The sequence below is a fragment of the Entelurus aequoreus genome, linkage group LG02 (assembly GCF_033978785.1).
Source record: "Entelurus aequoreus isolate RoL-2023_Sb linkage group LG02, RoL_Eaeq_v1.1, whole genome shotgun sequence".
NCBI classification, from domain to species: domain Eukaryota; kingdom Metazoa; phylum Chordata; class Actinopteri; order Syngnathiformes; family Syngnathidae; genus Entelurus; species Entelurus aequoreus.
In genome coordinates this window covers 84,844,695-84,867,108 of record NC_084732.1, presented here as the reverse complement: position 1 = coordinate 84,867,108, position 22,414 = coordinate 84,844,695, and the positions used below count along the sequence as shown (strand labels likewise).

Below are 22,414 nucleotides of genomic sequence, written 5' to 3'. Positions count from 1 at the left end.
TTGCTAAAATACAGAAGCAACATAGGCTAAGAACATAACTGAAAAGCGAATGCAAAATATTATAGCCTCAATCACGTACTGATTTGCATTTTTGCCAAAGAATGTATTCCGGCTGGGAGTGCAAGTGACTTATTACTTTACCTCCTTGACTGATCTTCAGACGACGCAGACGTCTTGAGTTTTCACTTGAACTCATTTATCTATAAATAGCGTTTTTAAAAAAGATATTTTCAATCGACATATAAATTGCAGGCAAGTAGTAAAAATAAAATGCGTTTAGCTTTCACATTTCATGAAGTCCCTTGCAAATCATCTCAACATAATTGAATGCGAAATGATGCCCATTTAATCTGGCACAGACATTTTCAATTAACATAACAGGCGGCAGTACACATGATGTGTACGTAATTGTGTCGTTAGAAAAATGGTAACACTGAACGTGGCAGCTTGGCACGACAAACATCACATTTTAGTCGTCTAATGTTCAGTTATTAAGAAATAGGCGTCCGAGCACACCTCTCATCATAACCATGCCTTTTTGGCCATAAATTACACATTAAGCCGGTCCTTCTCAAAAAGTGGGGCGGGGCTCGGAGACCCTAGGGAACATGCTTTTATCAGTAACATGCTTAGAAAAATTGTGCACTACAAAACATGCTCATTGTAGGAATTAATCCTGACTTCCTCATTATGTGAGTGTGAATGTTGTCTGTCTATCTGTGTTGGCCCTGCGATGAGGTGGCGACTTGTCCAGGGTGTACCCCGCCTTCCGCCCGAATGCAGCTAAGATAGGCTCCAGCACCCCCCGCGACTCCAAAAGGGACAAGCGGTAGAAAATGGATGGACGGATGGAAAAAAAAACTGTTTTAAAAATGTTTTTTTCTGTAGGTTAAAGCGTTGTATTTATTGTGAGGTAATGTTGCGGATCAATTTGAATTTATTATTGGAGTTTATTTCATTTTATATTTCAGTATCAAATGGTTCAAGTCAATCAAAACATTTTTGTATTTTAAATAAGTTTTTTTTTTAATTTCAGAAAAATTTAAACACTTTCAATCTTTTCTGTTACAGACTGAACACCAATGTTAAAAAGGATAGAATGTTAGGGCAGAGGTGTACTTATAACAATGCTATAGACAAATTATACTATTTATTAGACATTGCTGAAATGTTTTTTTCATGGCCGATACGACACTAAATACTACATGCTTGATAGTAAGCTATATACTAAAGTAAATACTAAATAAAAAAGACCAATAGCAATTTTAAAAAATAAGCCGATATCGATACGTCAAAAGGCCAAATATTGGTACCGATAATCGATCGTTCGTTACTATTTACAATGGCGATGGAGAGTGGGGTTCAAAATGTTTTCTTCTTCCTAAGGGGGGCGTAACAAAAACCAAAAACACTGCATTAAGGTTTTAGACTATGCCCATTATCTTATACTATATTAACATTTTAATGTTTGATAAGATAATAGATTTGTTCCAATGTTTGTTAGTAGACTTTGGTTACATGTCAAATTATGGTACTGGAGCACTTCTCTTTTTAATGCATATTGAAGATTATAATACGTAATCTATAAATAACTGGTTCAGTTTTTTGCTGACTTACAATAACACACATCTGTTTCTTGTAGGAAATGACACCTTGATATATGAAATAAATGATTTATTCTGCATGAATGGCGGAACTGATCCTGCAAATTAAGAAAAAGGTTGAAAAGGGAGTAACAGCACTAATTTAGGGGGTGTGGAGTATGGCAAGTTTAGAATACATTTGAATAAAAAGTGGAAAACAATCATGACTTTACTCTCTAGTGTTCCGTGTTTATGACAATGTTGTCGGGATCACATTCCACTGTGCACACCTAATGTGTACCTAATCTAATGGCCAACGAGTGTGCTATGAGCTGGATGCTAGAGTGCCATCTACTGTTGAAAAGGAGGACTTTGATGCATCTCGACATTCATGTTGCTTGTATTTATTTATGAGGACATTTAAAAACACTTGGCCCAAAGAGAGACACAGTAGCAAATCACATCAGTTTTGTCTACAGCATATTGACATGCTTTTAGGTCGAAACTCATATAAAATGTGAGAATATTTGCTAAAACTAGGAGGGAGATTGAAAAAGAATGTGCCGTTACTATTTTGAAAAAAAAGTCCACTTTGTTCACAGTTCAGTGCAGCTGGAAAGTCATGATGTGTCGTACTGCTAGCATTTAAATAATATTTATTGTCCATCTCAGTGGGTCCTTCATGATTATGTCCTGTTTATGTTGTCTACTTGTCTTGTTGGGTTTAAGTGCAGACGTTGAATCTCAATTGAATCCGCTGACAAATGCTACATCTCCTCAGAGTTTCTGTAGTTCCCAACGAGTACCTCATAGCTGTAAAGTTGCAGAGGTCTGTGACATGGCATTGTAGATGAAAGTGTTGTTGAAGGGCACAAACTGGTGGCTGATGATCTTGATGGCTTCTTGCGCGGCTGATCCTGAAGGCAATGAGTACAGGGTAAACACACATTTACTTAACAAGTGGATACGTTCTGTGAACGTCAAACTTTTAGTATTACCTCCCATAAACGCAGCAACTGTATGCGGCTCTGCTGCACCATACCGACAGCTACAAGTAAAAAAAACCCAGTTATTTTAAAGCCTAAAATAAACATGACAATGAATGTCACTCGCCAATAAAGAATACGTAACAGTAACTTACAACTCATGCACATAATCATCCTTAATGTTCACGTTGAGGTTGTACTCCTGCAGCAGGCTGGTGACGCACAGTTTCAGCTTGCAGATGTCCTCCTCGACTTGGTAGTTATACACTCCTGGAAAACGTGACACATAAAACTGATACCATGTCTACGGTTCTACAACACAGGATTAAGTGGGTGTTATTTTTTCCCAAGTTGATCATGATGATGGAAAGTACCAGGGTAGCGGGAATGATGCTGGTAGAAGCGGTCGACAGCTCGAAGCATGAGGTAGAAGACCATCTCACTATCAGGATTGTCCATGCATGAGGCTGGGGACATAGAATGACAGTTACAGTCTAATAAATAACCAATAGAAATCAGAAATTAAGCAAAAATAGAAGAACACTAAGGTCAAAACTTGAGATTTACATAACTGAGGCGTTCCTCAAGGCACAATGTGGCCCCCAAAACAATGTACCGGTAGTTGAAAATCCCTAAATTGTCTTAATCCCTTAAGAAGAACAGTACCGGTACTCTTGATAAAAATGTTGTAATTTGTAAAGACTGTAAACTAGCACTTAAGTACAGCGGTGGCACGACTGTTTTCATCATGCAGCTGGTGTGGAGACACGGAGGAACCCGCAAATAGAAGGCTAATACAGCTAGTTGAAAGACACTTGGATATTCAAAGATTCTTCCAAGATAATATAGCCATAACGCAGCTCGAGAAAAGGTATTTTAATCCAGTTTGTTGGTCGCTCACATTAACGCGGCTCGAGTACAGCCATGTAAACAAAACCTTTGGCCAATAAAAATGCATTGTGAAATCCTGTGCCTATACCATAAAATAAAAGTCTACTTTAAACAAAGAACTGTACCAAATCATATTGTACTGAATCAAATCAGATCTAATCAGATCCTTAAGTTTAAAACGTTCTGTTTCTGAATTATATCATTCTCCATGTATCTAGATACACAGCACAAAAATCATGCTTTATAGTAAGAGACAATGCACTACAACTGGTTAAAGGTATTATGTACAGACAATAGATACCAAACATGAGTTCCATCTCCCACTTACTTATTTCATCTCTGTTAACCGAGTCCACACTGTACTCTGCTGCCAGAGATCGGCAGTGCACCACCCGAAGGAAGGACGCATTCTTGCCTAGACAACAACATACATAAGTCAGGAAATTATCAAATTACACCAAAAACAACCAATCACTGTATTGCACAAAATACAATGTGGAAGTTTGTCCAACTTGGATAATAGTTTTAGTAGACTAAAAGGACTAGAACCAACAGAAAGTACTGTTACAATTCCAATTTAATGTAAAAAGTTGCTTACAGAAGAGTTTGATGTTTTTGTCAGTGATGCTTTCAGGAGCCTGGTGGGTAAAAATTAAAGGTCATTCAGCTGAAGTTTTAATAAAATTTGCGTCATTAATTTCTCCATTCCAGTTATCCTCCTCATTCCCGGGATCACCAATCAACCACAGGACAGACAACCATTCACACTCATCAAAAACGATGGTAGTCTTCAAAGACTCCAATTACCCCAACATATGTTATTGGACAGTGGGAGGAAGCTGAACCGTACAATAGAATCACCCACTGGCAACAGGGTCACACTGCCACCACATATATGTTCTGAATGGTTGTCACCAGAAGCACGTGCTGTATAATTAGTGTTTTTTTATAGTAACAGGTCTAATTACAATAATTAACTGTGGCATATTAGTATTAAATCCACAGCACAAAAATTGTCCACCCTCCAGGGAACTTTTTCAGAGCGTACTATAAAAATCTATCTAGTATCTTTAGAAATAGTCGTAAACCTTCAATGATACATTGTTTCAAAGTATACCTTTCCAACAGACTGCACCAGACTATCAACGTATCCGGCAACAGAAGCTGCATCCTGCAGGGCCTTTTCCCGGTAACTGTGGGAAATGATTGACATTAAGTACAGCAAATGTAAGTAAACATGTAAATACACGGAATACAGTTTTTTGCAGGTAGGTTTTGGGAACAAAATGTGATGCTAAGTGTATTTAATGCTATGCAGTTAAGTTTACCTGCCTGTAGGGTCCCTAACTTCACTTCAAATATTGCAGCTTCACTATATCACAGATTTCTTTAAATTATATTTTTCATATTGTATTAGCCGCAATTGCTAAATAAATTCTTAATGTATTACAGTGCATTGGTTGTCTTATTTTCTATTGTTGTGTTATGGTGATGAATAAAGATATTCACCAAGCAGGACTTCCATTTACGGGTTCAGGGAGAGCAATGCTAACAACAACAAGGCGGTTGATCTTGGGGCTATCTTCAAATCCAGTTGATCAACTTTTGGTAGAACAATCGTTTTCTGCAACTATCATTCAGCATCGGCCTCATCAAAAAGACGATCTCTTCAGCTCCTGCCTCATCAATAACACATCTCTACATCGGTGGGCCTTTGGCGTGAGCGATGCCAAGAGACGAGACACAAGATGGACCAGTACCGGCACATCACTTAATGCTAACAAGACTGCTATCAGCAGCTGTCCGGGCAATGCTAAGTGGGGATGAACACTGTTGACGCACTTCATCTTCGACATCATCAGCCCCACATGACGATGGTGAGTCATTGGGGTGAGCGATGTGGAATGACAATGCGGGGCACGGAATGCTAAAAACACGATGAATGAATCTACTGCCAAGTTTACCAGTTTTTTTTGCCCGTGGTTTGGCCAGTTCGAACTTACCCTGGATGTGATGAAGTATTTTCACGTAGTAGCCCTGTTGTAGTGGCTGGGTGATGGCCACAGCAACCGGTTTAGTAAGTATGGCTACTGAAATCCGGTACTTTTTTGGCACCGACCCAATCCCGCCGGTCCAACCGAGCACCGATGTAAAATCCAACAGTGACATTTTACGATACCGTTTTTTTAAACAATTGACTCAAAAAACGCACCAAAGTAAGTTAAATAAACCTCAATTGTTCCCAAAATGCGCTAGATTAATGCTAATATATATTGGCTTTACTATTGACATGCTACCAATTAGAATTAGCAATTTTTTATGGCAATCTCAACACTTCCAAATGTGTTCATGAAAAGTACAACTAACATGCACATTACAATCAAACAGCTGTTGGGTAATAAGTACAATACTGACAGTTTAAACACTTTTTAGGGTGCACCAAAAGACGAGACAGCAAAGACCAAACTGACAAGCTAACAGATAGACGACTGTCATCTACGTCTTGGACTTGCAACTGTAATTGAGACTCAGTAATGTGATAATGAAAAAAGATATAACAACTGGACAGCAGTTATCATAATTAGCTCATTTTTACATGTTGCAATAAAAATATATTTTATTATCAAAAACAATTAATATTTACTAACACACACAAAAGCACCAAAAATTGGTACCGGTATCGATTCCCAGTTACCACGAATTGGTACCGTATCTTTTTAAATGTTAACGGTACCCAAACCTACCGTGTAAAGGTGACTATATTTTTCTTATTTCATGTTCAGAGTGCTCTAATTATGTTAACTACATATTTAAAAGGTGGTAAACATTTAGTTATGCTCCAACTATGGAAATATTTCACTTATTAATAATAATCCTACTTTGCGGAAATGTGTTTACCACAGTCAGTTAGGCACCAATTAGCCACGATAAACAAGGGACGACTGTACTGTATCTTATTGTCAACTGCAACAATTTCAATTTCAATTTATCTGTGATAATGAAACATTAACTCAGACATTAAGTTAGTGATTTTTTTTTGGTGTGAATTATATTTATATAGCGCTTTTCTCTAGAGACTCAAAGAGCTTTTACATAGTGAAACCCAATATCTAAGTTACATTTAAACAACTGTGGGTGGCACTGGGAGCAGGTGGGTAAAGTGTCTTGCCCAAGGACACAACGGCAGCGACTAGGATGGCGGAAGCGGGGATCGAACCTGGAACCCTCAAGTTGCTGGCACGGCCACTCTACCAACCGAGCTATACCGCCCCACAAGTTAGCATGTTTACTTTACTGTTACTTATCCAAATATGTATTAGATTTCTTACACATTCTGAAGGTTGATAAACTTCTGTGAGTCTGCAATCATATCTGGTATAGTCCCTCGTACAGGTAAGCTGCCATGGCCTTCATTGTGCACAAACTCCCTCACAGCGCGCAGCATCACCCAGAAGGATGTAGTCTGTTGAACACACACCAACGGAACGTGGGCATTTTGTTACACTCAGATTATAACACAGGTATATCAGTGTGTTTCATTGATCAAGCGTTAAGTCCAAAACCTGTGATGTTATGTTGTTACACTGATCATTATTGAATAGGTCTTTAACAACACCAGGGACCTGCAGAAACAAAATGAACCATCAGATAAGAGATAAGACAATTTTTAACAACACTATTGAGACCGGCATTATGGCACCTTGGTAGGATTTAATGCAGTGTTGACATTCTTTATGGCTTCCTCAAAGTTTTCCTCATCCTCTGGAACACCATTCTCATTTTTCAGGATTCCTTACATGAAACAGAATGACAACGTTACGTTAGGAATCACACAATGTAGGGAAATTGTATGTATTATGGTAAAACAGACAAATAAAAAACAGATACCTTCCCGAATAATCTGCCTAAAAGCCTCTTTCTCCTTGTAATTTCTGGGGGGCTGAGAGTTATTCTAAAAAACAAAAAGTAGAATTACAATTAATTGTACATTCCGGATAAGTCCTTATCAGTTATATCAAGGGTCTTCAACATTTTCCAGGCCAAGAACCCCCAAACTGATGAAGAGATGGGAGTGGGAATCCCCTATTCAAATATCTTGTATAAAATTGTGGCAATTGTGTTTTTAAATTAAACTGGTCCTCAGAGTACTTTGTTAATGTGCAGTACTATAATTTTCAAATAATACAGTACAACGCCACTAATAGCCAGTCGGCAAATGGCTCTAATTGGTAAGTGTCCTAAATGCTAAAATGAAGATACTATAATTATTTATTCATGTTTTTATCTTAACCCTGCTAGGTACAGTGAGTAGGGTGGCCTTGACAATGCCATTTCATAACTACACTGTAGAGATACAATGAACTGGGAAGCTCATATAAAAAAAAATATACAACATAATGTAGCAAAAAGCAAAATATGTTCTGGAGCAAAAATCCCTCCATATTCTCTACTGCTCCCTAGTCTTACCATATATGAGTTATTGTGAATAAATATGGGTAAACAAAAGTATACTTCATTCACCAACCATGTTACAAAACAGGTCAGTTAGAATAATACATAGCGTTGAATATAGAGAACATACAAACCTTTTATTGACAATAATTTTTTTGATTTGGTGCATTTGCAAACAGCTAAAATTATGTACAAAGCAAACTATGACCTGCTACCCAAGAATGTACAATTATTTTCAACAAAAGAGGAGCAATATTACCTGAGGGAAAAATTTAACTTGTATGCATGTACAAGACTTAAGACATTTAATGTATCAGGATGTGGAATTAAATAATATAAATGATTAATAAACAATGTACTACTATGATCCAGTTTAAGAAACTCTTTAAACTCAGCGTTTACAAAGTACAAAGAATCTCGATAAACATTTTGAACCTCATTGAAAAATTAGATAATTATTTATGTACTTAATATTTATTTACTTACACTTTTGTCTATTCGTTCATTGTTGTGTTACAGATTGAGTACACTCAATTGGCTAAGGGATTGCTATGAAACGAACAAGTTTAGGATTAATTAAACTGCTTCTTTCTACTCCTTTTCGGACATGCTGGAATTGAGAAATTGAAAATATGTGATGTATAATATTGTAATTGTATTAATGTTCGAAATAAACTAACACCAAAAACCAAAGGGTGTTAGATTAATGTAAATGTGCATTAAAAACATAACAATTTGTGGAAAAATTTCAAGAGGAATATGAAAAACGTCTACTCAACCAAATATTTCACCACAACCTGCGGACCCCCTGTTGAAGACCTCTGACAGCATAATACTTGACACATGTTACTGTACCTCACTAAGCCATTTTTCAAGGTATTTGGCAACAATGACTATCCAAGGTGTGTGACTGTGATCCTACAAAGCAAATAAAGACTATTATTTGACTGAAGAGGTCACTACTGAGACAAAAAACACATAAAAGACATAGAAAAGGGCACCTTTTTGTCCATGCTATCCAGGTCATAGGACTGGATGTGCTTATGGAATTCAGCAAAGGGCTGGTCTAACCTCAGGTCCTCCAAAGCATTGTCAGGGTGTGACTCAATCACTGTGAAGATCAGTCAAAAGTAAATTAAATACATCTAAAATGAAAGCCACAGTGGCTACTAACCTGTATGCTCCTGTACCACAAGCCTCATGTAGCCAATGAGGCCGTAGGTTTTACAAAGCAGGAAAGGTACCGACGCACTCCACAGAACTGAGCCTAGCCTTAAACACGTGCTATTGGATTGAAGAAAGCAGGGGGTAAAAAGGATGTTATCAGTTGGTGTCACAGCAGAAATGACATAACCATTAACATATGGCAATGATCAATTGGAATAACATCCTTGTTGGGTTTTAAGGCACCACCATTGCTCTTTCACAGTGCGGTAACAAATTTGTTCAGAAAAACAGGGCCAAAGCCACGAACAAGGAACTTATTTGTGATGTACGGAGTGTGTCAGACAAGTTTCAGGACTGGTGTCACCAAAGATTTAAACCCCATAAGACTGCTTTAATATTATTATATAAATTTCCCTTTCAAGGTAAAAACCCTGAGTCCATCACACTTAAGTTAAAGTTAAAGTACCAATGATTGTCACACAGACACTAAGTGTGGTGAAATTTGTCCTCTGCATTTGACCCATCCCCTTGTTCACCCCCCGGGAATCATTTTTGGTGATTTAACCCCCAATTCCAACCCTTGATGCTGAGTACCAAGCAGGGAGGTAATGGGTCCCATGTTTATAGTCTTTGGTATGACTCGGCCGGGGTTTGAACTCAGAACCTACTGATCTCAGGGCGGACACTCTAACCACTAGGCCACTGAGTAGGTTTTTAGCCTTCTCTGCCACGCCTTCATGCACTTCTCAGTCACGTAAAAATTACATCGTCATGTAGTTTGTAATAAAATAGTTCAGTGGTTCTCAAACTTTTTTCCACCAAGTACCACCTCAGAAAACACTTGGCTCGCCAAGTAACACCATGTTGACCAACACTAAAATACAGTAGCACAGTAGGCCTAAGTCAGGGGTCAGAAACCCAAAATGTTGAAAGAGCCATATTAGACCAAAAAATACAAAAAAATAAATAAATCTGTCTGGAACCGGAAACATTTTTAAGCTTTATATAAGTGTTATCATGAAAACAACACATGATGTTAAGTGTCTATATTAGCTATAACAGCCTACTATTAAAATGACTGTGTGTCGCAGGCTGACGCAAATCTTCATTGACAGAAATGTTGAAATGTAATATTTATTATACATATTTTTACAACATTGGAAAACATTAGTAAAACAGACAATTACGAAGGTTTGTGTCATGTTTGTCCTCCTAAAGAAACTATATTAAAACCAAAAATATATTTCCCTCTCATCATTTCAATTTCAAAACATTTTTGAAAAAGCTCCAGGGGGCCACTAGTGTTGCGCTAAGGCGGGTTGCCAACCCAGGGCCCAAGTATTCATTAAAACCAAGGCAGAGGTTTTATTTAACAAGAACATTTAATATTTTTGGCTACTGTAAAAGTACACACAGTTTAAACGGTAGCACTGTTTGAACATTTATTTAAGTGATTCTTTGGCGAACCACTAGAGCAGGGGTGTCCAAACTTTTTCCACTGAGGGCCGCAAACGGAAAAATTAAAGCATGTGGGGGCCATTTTCGTATGTGGGCTCTGTACCGAGGATGTCGTTGTGGCTTGTACAGCCCTTTGAGACACTTGTGATTTAGGGCTATATAAATAAACATTCATTGATTGATTGATTGATTTTGATATTTTTCATTTTCAAACCTTAACAAAATATATGGATTTTTTGTATTTATTTTACCTTTAGGGGTCCCGGGGACAATAAAGGGTCTCAGTTATTAAAATGTTAAAAATAAGTCTAATTTGTATTATTATTTTTATTTAACGCTTACAGTAAATCTCTATATCAACTTAAAAAAAAAAAAAGGTTTTATGGCTTTTCTGTCAAAAACAACTTAGTTTTTTATAGTAAAACTGAAATATGCAGTATTTAGTAATTGGAGCCCTAAAATATAAATAATGCAGGACACCATTGATTTGAATTATTTAATATTTTTGAGTCATCATAGTGAAAAGATAAATAAAATACCACTAAATATATTTGGGATCCAAAAGGTGCCCCACTCATAAAGTGATACATTTTTATTTTTTTAAATTTTTTTTACTTTCATAACTTAAGTTACGAGATCAACTTCAGATATATCTGTCGATTTTACGTTTGAACAATTATTTTGTTTGTTTTATGCTCTTTTGTCAAATAAAACTTTGTTTTTATATGGCAACTACACAATATATGCAATATTTACCACATAAAACATTTTAAAGTGAAACATTTGAACTAATTGGAGCTTTGAAAAAAATTAATTATAACATGGATTTTTTGTCATTATTTTTTTTTTGAGCAGTGGCAAAAAAAGAAAAGAAAGACAGACAAAAGAAAAAAAAAACAGCCTGCATGGCAGCTTTGTGTCAACATTGCAACTTTTTCTTGTTAGATTTCACCTCATTCCACTTTTTTTAATGTTCATTTTTATTTTTTGCAATAGCATTTCCATAATGTGTGGCGGGCCTGTTAACAATTAGCTGCGGGCCGCAAATGTCCCCCGGGCCGCACTTTGAACACCCCTGCACTAGAGCCTTCGAAAGTGCTTGATTTAATATGCAGCGCAGCCTGCTTTTTAAACATTAATATCGCCGACAATCCCCTTCATTTAATCGTGGTAGCCAAACAGCGTGACTAAAATTTGATTAATTGTGCAGCCCAAGGAGGAAGATTTCTTCAACACCTAATCTTTTTCTCGGCCACAAACTATCCGATGCTCAAGGTATGGCGAGCAGGTGCGTTGTCCTGCCACAATGCTCGCCTCTTCTTGTCTACTGAACAAAGCAAAGGCTGCAGGATCTTTTTGAAGACATGCTGGTTTAATTATCTGGCGCTCTAAGTCCATTATGGTGTGGCGTTCAGTGCGTTTAGACTCCATGGGGATTCATTTAAAAGGGAAAACTTGTAGTTTGTATTTGAAATATATCCTTTGTGACATCATTCTGTAAATTTTCTGACACACTTTGTAAATTTCATATATAAACATACAGTATTTTCTTAACAAGCTATAATTACACTAACTGTTACAGTAATGGAAATAGTAAATATATGTTAATACCTTTCAGGCAACTGTACACCGATAACAATGGTAAATCTATGGAAAAATTCTGGATTGTTATCCAGGAGCATGTCAGGGCTCTGCAAGTAAACACAACAAAAATGATCAATATACATCTACTAATCTGTACGTGTTTAGTATGTAGCTCTGTGCTCTGGGTTGTGCATGCTGGATAGTGAGTTTGTTGTCAAAACTGTACTGCCGTACGATAAATTCAAACAAATGAATGACAAAAAACACCAACCTCCTCGACAAAGTTACCCGATACATCGCTGTTCAGTTCTTGGAGGAGCTCTGTGGCTGCTTGTGCTCGATTCTGCAACAAATAATCAAAGACATTCAAACAAATGTATAGTTATTAAACACAAATGCATGCATGCAACTTATGTGTACCTTTCCAATGCTGTTGTTGCTTAGGAAAAAACTGCAAGAGAAGATAGTAAAGAAGTAAAGAAGACAAAAGACAAATTTGAAAAGACCAACAAACAAAACAATATCTTACTTGTTTCCTACATCTTCCCCAGAAACTGGGTTTCCATCAACTATGGTGAATGCTCCAATACCTGGGAGAGAGATTTAGGTCAGTCAATGGAGAGTCTATCTGTATTACATTCTAGATCCCGGGGACCCAGAAGGGTCTCAATCATTAAAATTTTAAAAATAAGTCATATCTTTTTTTTTTTGTCAATGCTTTACCAGTGCTTAAATGTCTAGATCAACTTCAGATTTATCTGTCGATATTACATGTTTTCCAATGCCCTTTTTGTTCAAGAAAATCCTGTTTTTAAGGCAAAAACATACATTTTTTTATATATTCCTCAAAAAACATATCAAAGTGGAATATTTTGTGTAAAGTAATTAGAGCCTTAAATAGGTCAATAATTCATAACATTGATTTTGATTCATTATTATTTTTTGAGCAAGGACTTTCAATGCTTAAATCTCTAGATCAACTTCTGATCCATCAGTCGATTATGAGGTGGTTTTTTTTCATGTTTTTTTGTGTGTTTAATGCCCTTTTGTCATGGAAAAATTCTTATCAAAAAATAAGTCAAAGTGGAATATTTGATGTGAAGTAATTAAAGCCTTAAATAGGTCAATAAATCACAAAAACATTGCTTTTGACGCATTATTATTTTTTGAACAAAGGCTGTTTAAAAAAAAAAAATCACATTAAAAGTGTTAAAAATAAGTCATACATTTTTTTTTTTTTAAACTTTTAAATATCTCGAGCAAGTTCCGATCTATCCGTGGATTTTAAGTTTTTGTTATCTTCAATGTTTTTTGTTTTGTTTGCGACCCCGAGAGGAACAAGCGGTAGAAAATAGATGGATGTTTGTTTTGTTTTATATTTGTTAAACTTAGTTTTTTAAGGCAAACACAGAAAATATGCGATATTTTCCCCAAAAATATTTCAAAGTGGAATATTTGATGTGAAGTAATTGGAGCCTTGAATAGAGTCATCTTTTTTTTTGCAATGACCATTTTAAAGAAAAACGTATTATTATTAGAGTCAACATTTCAACTTTTTCTCGTTACATTTCACCTGTATGCTCTTTTATTCCACTTTTTAAGTTTTTTTTTGTAATAGTATTTTTAGAATGTGCCGTGTACTGTTAAAATAATAGTTGCGGGCCGCAAATGGCCCTATTTTGATGTGAAATCATTGCTTTTGATGCATTAATATTTGTTGAGCAAAAACATGGCATGGCAGCTTTGTATTATTAGAGTCAACATTCCAACTTTTTGTCGTTACATTTATACGCATACACTATATTGCCAAAAGTATTTGGCCACCCATCCAAATGATCAGAATCGGGTGTCTTAATCACTTGGCCTGGACACAGGTGTATAAAATCATGGAGACTGTTTCTACAAACATTTGTGAAAGAATGGGCCGCTCTCAGGAGGTCAGTGAGTTCTAGAGACGCGTTCTCTGTAGTGATGAATCACGCTTTTCCATCTGGCAATCTGATGGACGAGTGTGGGTTTGGAGGTTGCCAGGAGAACGGTACATTTTGGACTGCATTGTACCGAGTGTGAAATTTGGTGGAGGAGGAATTTTGGTTGTGGGGTTGTTTTTCAGGAGTTGGGCCGGGCCCCTTAGTTCCAGTGAAAGGAACTTTGAATGCTCCAGGATACCAAAACAATTTGGACAATCCCATGCTCCCAACCTTGTGGGAACAGTTTGGAGCGGGCCCCTTCCTCTTCCAACATGACTTTGCACCAGTGCACAAAGCAAGGTCCATAAAGACATGGATGACAGAGTCTGGTGTGGATGAACTTGACTGGCCTGAACAGAGTCCTGACCTGAACCTGATAGAACACCTTCCGGCATACTTGCCAACCTTGAGAACTCCGAATTCGGAAGATGGGGGGTAGGGGGTAGCGGGGGGTGTATATTGTAGCGTCCCGGAAGAGTTAGTGCTGCAAGGGGTTCTGGGTATTTGTTCTGTTGTGTTTATGTTGTGTTACGGTGCGGATGTTCTCCCGAAATGTGTTTGTCATTCTTGTTTGGTGTGGGTTCACAGTGTGGCGCATATTTGTAACAGTGTTAATGTTGTTTATACGGTCACCCTCAGTGTGACATGTATGGCTATTGATCAAGTATGCCTTGCATTCACTGATGTGTGAGTAAAAGCCGCATATATTATGTGACTGTTTGTATGGAGGAAAAGCGGACGTGACGACAGGTTGTAGAGGACGCTAAAGGCTGTGCCTTTAAGGCACGACCCCAATATTGTTGTCCGGGTGGAAATCGGGAGAATTTCGGGAGAATGGTTGCCCCGGGAGATTTTCGGGAGGGGCACTGAAATTCGGGAGTCTCCTGGGAAAATCGGGAGGGTTGGCAAGAATGCCTTTGGGATGAATAAGAATGGAGACTGAGAGCCAGGCCTTCTCGACCAACATCAGTGTGTGACCTCACCAATGCGCTTTTGGAAGAATGGTGGAAAATCCCTATAAACACACTCCGCAACCTTGTGGACAGCCTTCCACAGAAGAGTTGAAGCTGTAATAGCTGCAAAAGGTGGACCGACATCATATTGAACCCTATGGGTTAGGAATGGGATGGCACTTCAAAGTTTATATGTGAGTCAAGGCAGGTGGCAAAATACTTTTGGCAATATAGTGTATATACATACATTATTACACCTGTATGCTCTTTTATTTCACAATTTAAGTTTTTTTTTAGAATAGTATTTTTTACAATGTGCCGTGGACTGTTAAAACAATAGTTGTGGGCTGCACTTTGGAGACTTGGACAATGCTGAACACTTATTTACCTGGAAGTAGGGCTGGGCGATATATCGATATACTCGATATATCGCTGGTTTGTCTCTGTGCGATATAGAAAATGACTATATCGTGATATTCGAGTATACATTCTCACGCAGTTGCTTTTAGCTGTGGGCATTTGACTACAGGCGTTTCTCACTCTTTCTTGTCTCTCCTTCTCACAGAGACATAAACCAAGCGCACCTTCTTACACACGTCACGTGTGCAACGTCGCACGCTACCGCGGAGTAGAGAGGTAGCGTCATGGTAATGTTAGCTGTGGTGCTAACGGTGAAGTGCGGGTGGTAATACGAGAGAGAGAGAAGGTGCGAATCTGCTAACAAATGGAGGAAGAATAAATTCCCAAGAAAAACAGCACGGGATCCATCGTGCGGCGGTGGTTTGGCTTCAAGCGGGAATATGTTCAACATTTATGCAACAAAAGCGTCGCTACAAAAAGTAGCGGCACTGCTAATGTAGCATCATTTGAAAAGTCACCCGCTAGAGCAGGGGTCGGCAACCTTTACCACTCAAAGAGCCATTTTGGCAAGTTTCACAATTTAAAGAAAGTAGTGGGAGCCACAAAAAAAAATGTAAAATGAAAAACACTGCATACTAAGCTTAAATGCTTTGTGCTATGTTAACCAGGGGTTTCCGACACACGCACCGGCACGCACTTTAATGTGGAAATTTGATGTTAGTGCAGCCCGCGAGTTTTGAATGAATGGCGCTTGATAGCGTCATACTTGCCAACCTTCTCATTTTCCCGGGAGACTCCCGAATATCAGAGCATGATGACACTGCATTTGGCGCCCTCTACAGTCTGCCCTAACAGTGTACCTGCTCGACCACACGTAGAATGCAATTTCGGCTTGCACACGTAAGTGACAGCAAGGCGTACTAACTCAGCAGCCACACATCTTACACTGACGGTACCAATACCCAGAATCCCATGCAGCCCTAACTCTTCCGCTCAACCGAAGCACGGAGGGGCGGGGGGGGGGGGGGGGGGGGGGGGGGTTGATGTGTGGGGGGATTTGGTGGTAGCGGGGGTGTATAATGTAGACCGGAAGAGTTAGGGCTGCATGGGATTCTGGGTAATGGTTGTGTTGTGTTTATGTTGTGTTACGGTGGGATGTTCTCCAGAAATGTGTTTTTCATTCTTTTTTGGTGTGGGTTCACAGTGTGGCGCATATTTGTAACGTAACAATGTTAAAGTTGTTTGATACGGCTACCGTCAGTGTAAGCTGTGTGGCTGATGAGTAAGTATGCTTTGCTGTCTCCTGTGTGTGCAAGTAATAACAACATGCAACATGCGGCTGGACTGGCACACTGTATGTAGGTGTTATAGAGGACAATTACTGCAGTGCAATTAGGGCACGCCCTTTATTTAGTAATTAGACCGTAAATAGGATTATTTTATCCCTGGGAGTAATCTATGAGAGACACTGAGATCCATAAATCTCCTGGGAAAATCGGGGGGGTCGGCATGTATGTAGCTGAGCCGCATCAGAGTGGTCAAGGAGCCGCATGCGGCTCCGGAGCCGCGGGTTGCCGACCCCTGCGCTAGAGAATGAGGAGTGCTTGAAACTGTGCATGTCAACATCTCTGGCCGGTGCCACACCCACAAAATGCTGAAGCAACCATTTCCACATCAACACCGTATGAAGAAAAAAAAAGGCAACAACAGAAGGAGATAACGTCCGCAGGAACATATTATGCAGCTCATTTTTATTTGACAGTTATTGAAATATCGTGTCTGACATCATGCACAAAAGTGCACTTTATTTGTTTTTAATTATTGTAGTGGCGTTCTGTACAAAAAGTACACTTTAATTTAGTGTTGTTTTGATTTGTCATCTTGGTGACATCATTCACAAAAGTGCACTTATAGCTTGTTTTAAAATGTCTATGACAATCTTGCACTTTCTGTTTTGGAATGACATGAATGTTTGTGCCACTGCTTAATAACTGTTTAATAAATACACTTTTGGTAAATTGACTTAGTTGTGATTTCCCTCTCTGCATGAACGTTTAAAATGAGCATATATTAATGCAGTATGAACAAGATTGTTTTAATGTAGACACATAGAATCATCATACTGGTGTGATTATATGCATCAAGTGTTCATTCAAGGCCAAGGCAAAATATCGAGATATATATCGTGTATCGTGACATGGCCTCAAAATATCGATATATTAAAAAAAAGGCCATATCGCCCAGCCCTAATATACATACATCATTACACCTGTATGCTCTTTTATTCCACATCTTAAGGTTTTTTTTTGGAATAGTATCTTTTACAATGTGCCGTGGACTGTTAAAACAATAGTTGCGGGCTGCACTTTGGAGACTTGGACAATGCTGAACACTTATTTACCTGGAAGCACAAGGTTTTTCAGTATCTCTGTCCCAGTTGCTGTAGCATTGATCAGACAAACGTGGGCATTTTCTAGAGATTCTTGCCCATGGTCACCCCACAATCTGTAAATATGAACAAAAACACAAGACATGTATGTTCTGCTTAATGTCTGGTGATTGACTCGGCCACATAACTGTGAACAGCTAAATAGTCTAACAGGTGGAAATAGTAACATGTAACTAGTTAAACAGTTAGTCAACAAACTTGTGAGATTAGTCAGAAGCTTTACAAGACTGTTGTTAGCCGAGGCTAATAGAAAGCTAGCATACATTAGCTGAAGCTAGCGACTTTATGTTAGCGTTCTCCTATTCCCATTGCTTTTACAAACAGATACAACAGGAAGATAACCTCGCAACATAATTCGGTTGAAAATACCTAAGCTGCCTGTCGTATTTTTGTTCTTTGGCGGCTTTCGTGGCTGCCATGGTGTCTGTCACTGCCATGTATTGGTAAACACGAATGAGCTTTCGCAACAGCAGATTCGACACGACTTTTGCGCACAAAGTGAGGTTCACACTCGCATTTTCGGCACAGCAATCACACGGTCACTGTCTAATTTCAGATTTAAAATGATCGTCAAACTTAATCAATACATTTCAATAAATAAATTATATTTTTTATATAATAGGAAATTAAACAGGGAATGTGATGGGCAATAGAAGATACTTTTAAATGATTTATGGGAGGGCATTTTATCATTCAGATACTAAAACTATGCTGGTATGTAGCTTGAAACTCAATAATGTATAATAATAATATTAATTTGTTTTTATAATTTTACTATTTTACTTTAATTGTCATCCATACATTATCTAGACTGGTATGGTGATACGTGTGTGTCTAATTATGCAATGAAACACTACATGATTTGAAAAAAATAAATAAATAATAAAAATAAAAAGTTTTGTAATAACTATAAATGAAAAGAAATCGACTCAAAATACAAACAATACCTGATTTTCAATATATCCAAAAATGAGTTTCTAACAATCACAAGGTGTTTACAATTTTAAAACATTTTTTTGTATGTATTTACTTATTTGTTTTTGTTACCTTCTCTTTGCTTTTGTATATATGTGCTTGAAATATATGGGTATTCGTATATGTATGTTGGTGCCTAAATACGTGTGTACGTGAAATAAAAACTATTAATAGTATATAATAATTGCAAATCAATAATTGTATAGATAATGACAAGGAAGATAGCAATAAGGGGTGGGTAAGTTTCACTTATCCCACTGCTTTTCCTGTATGAAAAACCTAATCATTATGTTGTAATTTTAAAAGTTTTTTTTAATCATGAAACATTTTTTAAATATATTTGTGTACATTACTATATTGGTATTAATATTTTTATTTATATTGATTATTTTTCTTTTAATAATAAAATAAATAAAAAAATTAAACGTAAATTAAAAAAAAACAAAAAGACAAAAAATGCTGGTTTTGTTTACGATTTTTTTTTTTTAAATCATGAAACTAAACTAAATTGATTGATTTAATAACATCAAAATATACTATATACTCATAAAAGGTACTTAATGCACATTTTCAATTGCCAATCTGCTTTGTATGATGACGTCATATCAGGTAGCTCGCAAAAGCAGGGAGTGCGCATGCGTGTTAATGTGGGCGTGAAAGGGGGCGTGTCTAAAGAGGATAATTGCCCTTCCTCCTGCCTCCAAGCAACCTGCTTCATCATGTCAGTCCTCCCCATGCACACTTGATGCACTCTTGATGCACACTTAATGCACACTTGATGCGAAGGTTATTGCGAGCTTGCAGCGTGAAGACAGAAGATGACCGGAAAGAAGTGGGGATACGGGAAAGAAGACGGTAAGACGTCATCTCCTCTCTGCTGCCCCACGTCAGATCATTGCAGGACAGTGACGGAATTTGACGCGTTCTGCTGATCGGCTCAGCTCAGGTTTAATCTGCACGTTTAAATGGATCATTTATTGCATTTGTCCAGAATTGAATGTGGTTTTTTTTTTTGCTTACAGTGATGCTGGGTCACTTCAAATGCCTTCTTGATTAAAACACACTGTTAATATTTCTTATTTAAATCGTATGAAATGCACAATTAAATAATTCCACTGGCTTTTCCCAGGTGATGAGGGTTAATATATCAACAAAAACTGACATGTTTACATTATCAGGTGTGTTCTTGACACTAGGTCTGTGCACAATGTATACATTGTGCACATTATCATCGTCATTAAATTATTTTAGGAATAATTTCAATATTTTTTTAGGTTAATTATTAATTACACATTGATTATTTCATGTTTTGATTAATTATTTACCCAAAATAAGCATAAACTCAAAATCAGTGAAGTTGGCGTCATACACAAGTTAATACTTGGATTAGGGACGGCCTAGATCTATTTTTGCGATACATATTGCAGCCTCCTGCCATAACGATATATTATTTGGTATAAAGATGATAATACAAAACCCAAAACCAGTGAAGTTGGCACGTTGTGTAATTCGTAAATAAAAACAGAATGCAATGATTTGCAAATCCTTTTCAACGTATATTCAATTGAATAGACTGCAAAGACAATATATTTAATGTTCGAACTGAGAAACTTTATTTTTAATTTTTTTGCAAATAATCATTAACTTAGAATTTAATGGCAGCAACACATTGCAAAAAAGTTGGCACAGGGGCATTTTCACCACTGTGTTACATGACCTTTCCTTTTAACAACACTCAGTAAACGTTTGGGAACTGATGAGACCAATTTTTGAAGCTTTTCAGGTGGAATTCTTTCCCATTCTTGCTTGATGTACAGCTTAAGTTGTTCAACAGTCCGGGGGTCTCCGTTGTGGTATTTTAGGCTTCATAATGCGCCACACATTTTCAATGGGAGACAGGTCTGGACTACAGGCAGGCCAGTCTAGTACCCGAACTCTTTTACTATGAAGCCACGCTGTTGTAACACATGCAGAATGTGGCTTGGCATTGTCTAGCTGAAATAAGCAGGGGCGTCCATGATAACGTTGCTTGGATGGCAACATATGTTGCTCCAAAACCTGTATGTGCCTTTCAGCATTAATGGTGCCTTCACAGATGTGTAAGTTACCCATGCCTTGGGCACTAATACACCCCCATGCCATCACAGATGCTGGCTTTTAAACTTTGCAACTATAACAATCCGGATGGTTCTTTTCCCTTTTTGGTCCGGAAGACACAACGTCCATAAGTTCCAAAAACAATTTGAAATGTGGACTCGTCAGACCACAGAACACTTTTCCACTTTGCATTGGTCCATCTTAAAAGAGCTCGGGCCCAGCGAAGCCGGTGGCGTTTCTGGGTGTTGTTGATAAATGACGTTCGCTTTGCATAGTAGAGTTTTAATTTACGATTTACGCAACATGCCAACTTCACTGGTTTTGGGGTTTGTATTCCACAATTAATCTTTTTCTTTATTTATTAATATTAATCTAATTTATGTTTTTTTACGGCTCTTGCATTGATTGTGTTCAGGTTATGCATGTACTAAAGGGGTTCCCAAACTGTTGTTTTAAGAAAAAAAGAAAAAAACTTAACATAGAAATCCAAAATTAAGTAAGATATATTATTGTTAACTATGGCTGAATGATTAATTGCATTCGCAATTTATTCGCAAGTTGATAAAATGTGGCTGACTAACCATAAAAATTGCAGTTACATTGTCAGGCAGCTGCAATGTTTTGTGTGGTTATATACCTGAGTTTGTCAATCAAATTGCGAAAAGAAAAATTAATATTGTGTCATGTGTTAAAGTCGCAATCAAAGCTGCATTGATTTCCTGGTGCAGCTAGATAAAACACAGCATTGATCGCGAGCTATCTTATCCTTTTCAGCTTCTTAGAGTCAGACAATATTTCGGCGTGATGGATGGGATAATTCGCCTTTTTAAGTCAAAACTTTTAAAACTGAAAAGTATATTCAAAACAAAGACATAATGAACCTTTTTTAAACCGCTACCAAATTTGTCTGGGAGCTCAAACTCCAGACAAAGAACCGGCTTTCACAATAAAAGCGCAGTGCTCACAAGACTATCAAAACATTTGGTAAGTTTATAATTGATTTTTTTGAATAAATAATATATGTACAGTATATGTAAAATAAATCTGATATTAGGGATGTTCCGATCTGATATTGATGTCAGTCCGATATCCATAATGATATCCGCTCTCATCTTAAAATCTCTGATAAGCAAATCTGGACAGCCAGTTAACATCTAAATGTTCTCTAATTATCACACAAGGCTGGTATGTTCTTGTATTTTAGTCAAACCATTTACAAAAGGTAAACGTGGTAGGCTATAGGCTACTAGGAGCTAGCAGCTACACAACAGCTAAGCGAGCGATAGCACACAAGCTAGATATACTTGCTAAGTGTCCTTCATTGAACAATATTACAGTATAAAACACATTTGTCAATATAAACACGTATAAATAATTATAGTTGCTCATTACTTACACATGGTCTCCAAGGCAGGGCCGGCCCGTGGCATAGGCCGTATAGGCAAATGCTAAGGGCGCCGTCCATCAGGGGGCGCCACGCCAGTGCCAC

At 37.6% G+C, this 22,414-nt stretch overlaps 1 protein-coding gene across 1 annotated transcript; it reads right to left on the bottom strand.

The window, feature by feature from the left end:
- Positions 1 to 1,658: 1,658 nt before the first annotated feature.
- On the bottom strand, positions 1,659 to 18,352 carry nae1 (nedd8 activating enzyme E1 subunit 1). Its single transcript, XM_062033661.1, has 20 exons — positions 18,223 to 18,352; positions 17,806 to 17,909; positions 12,651 to 12,711; positions 12,542 to 12,572; positions 12,393 to 12,464; positions 12,149 to 12,228; positions 9,087 to 9,196; positions 8,914 to 9,023; positions 8,768 to 8,830; positions 7,349 to 7,412; positions 7,161 to 7,252; positions 7,024 to 7,083; positions 6,790 to 6,923; positions 4,578 to 4,653; positions 4,059 to 4,098; positions 3,789 to 3,875; positions 2,944 to 3,036; positions 2,725 to 2,839; positions 2,582 to 2,631; positions 1,659 to 2,500 (listed from the first exon to the last, which is right to left on the bottom strand). The coding sequence occupies exons 1-20, from the start codon at positions 18,288 to 18,290 to the stop codon at positions 2,391 to 2,393; spliced, it is 1,620 nt and encodes a 539-aa protein (XP_061889645.1). The 5' UTR covers positions 18,291 to 18,352; the 3' UTR covers positions 1,659 to 2,390.
- Between the last annotated feature and the right edge of the window lie 4,062 nt (positions 18,353 to 22,414).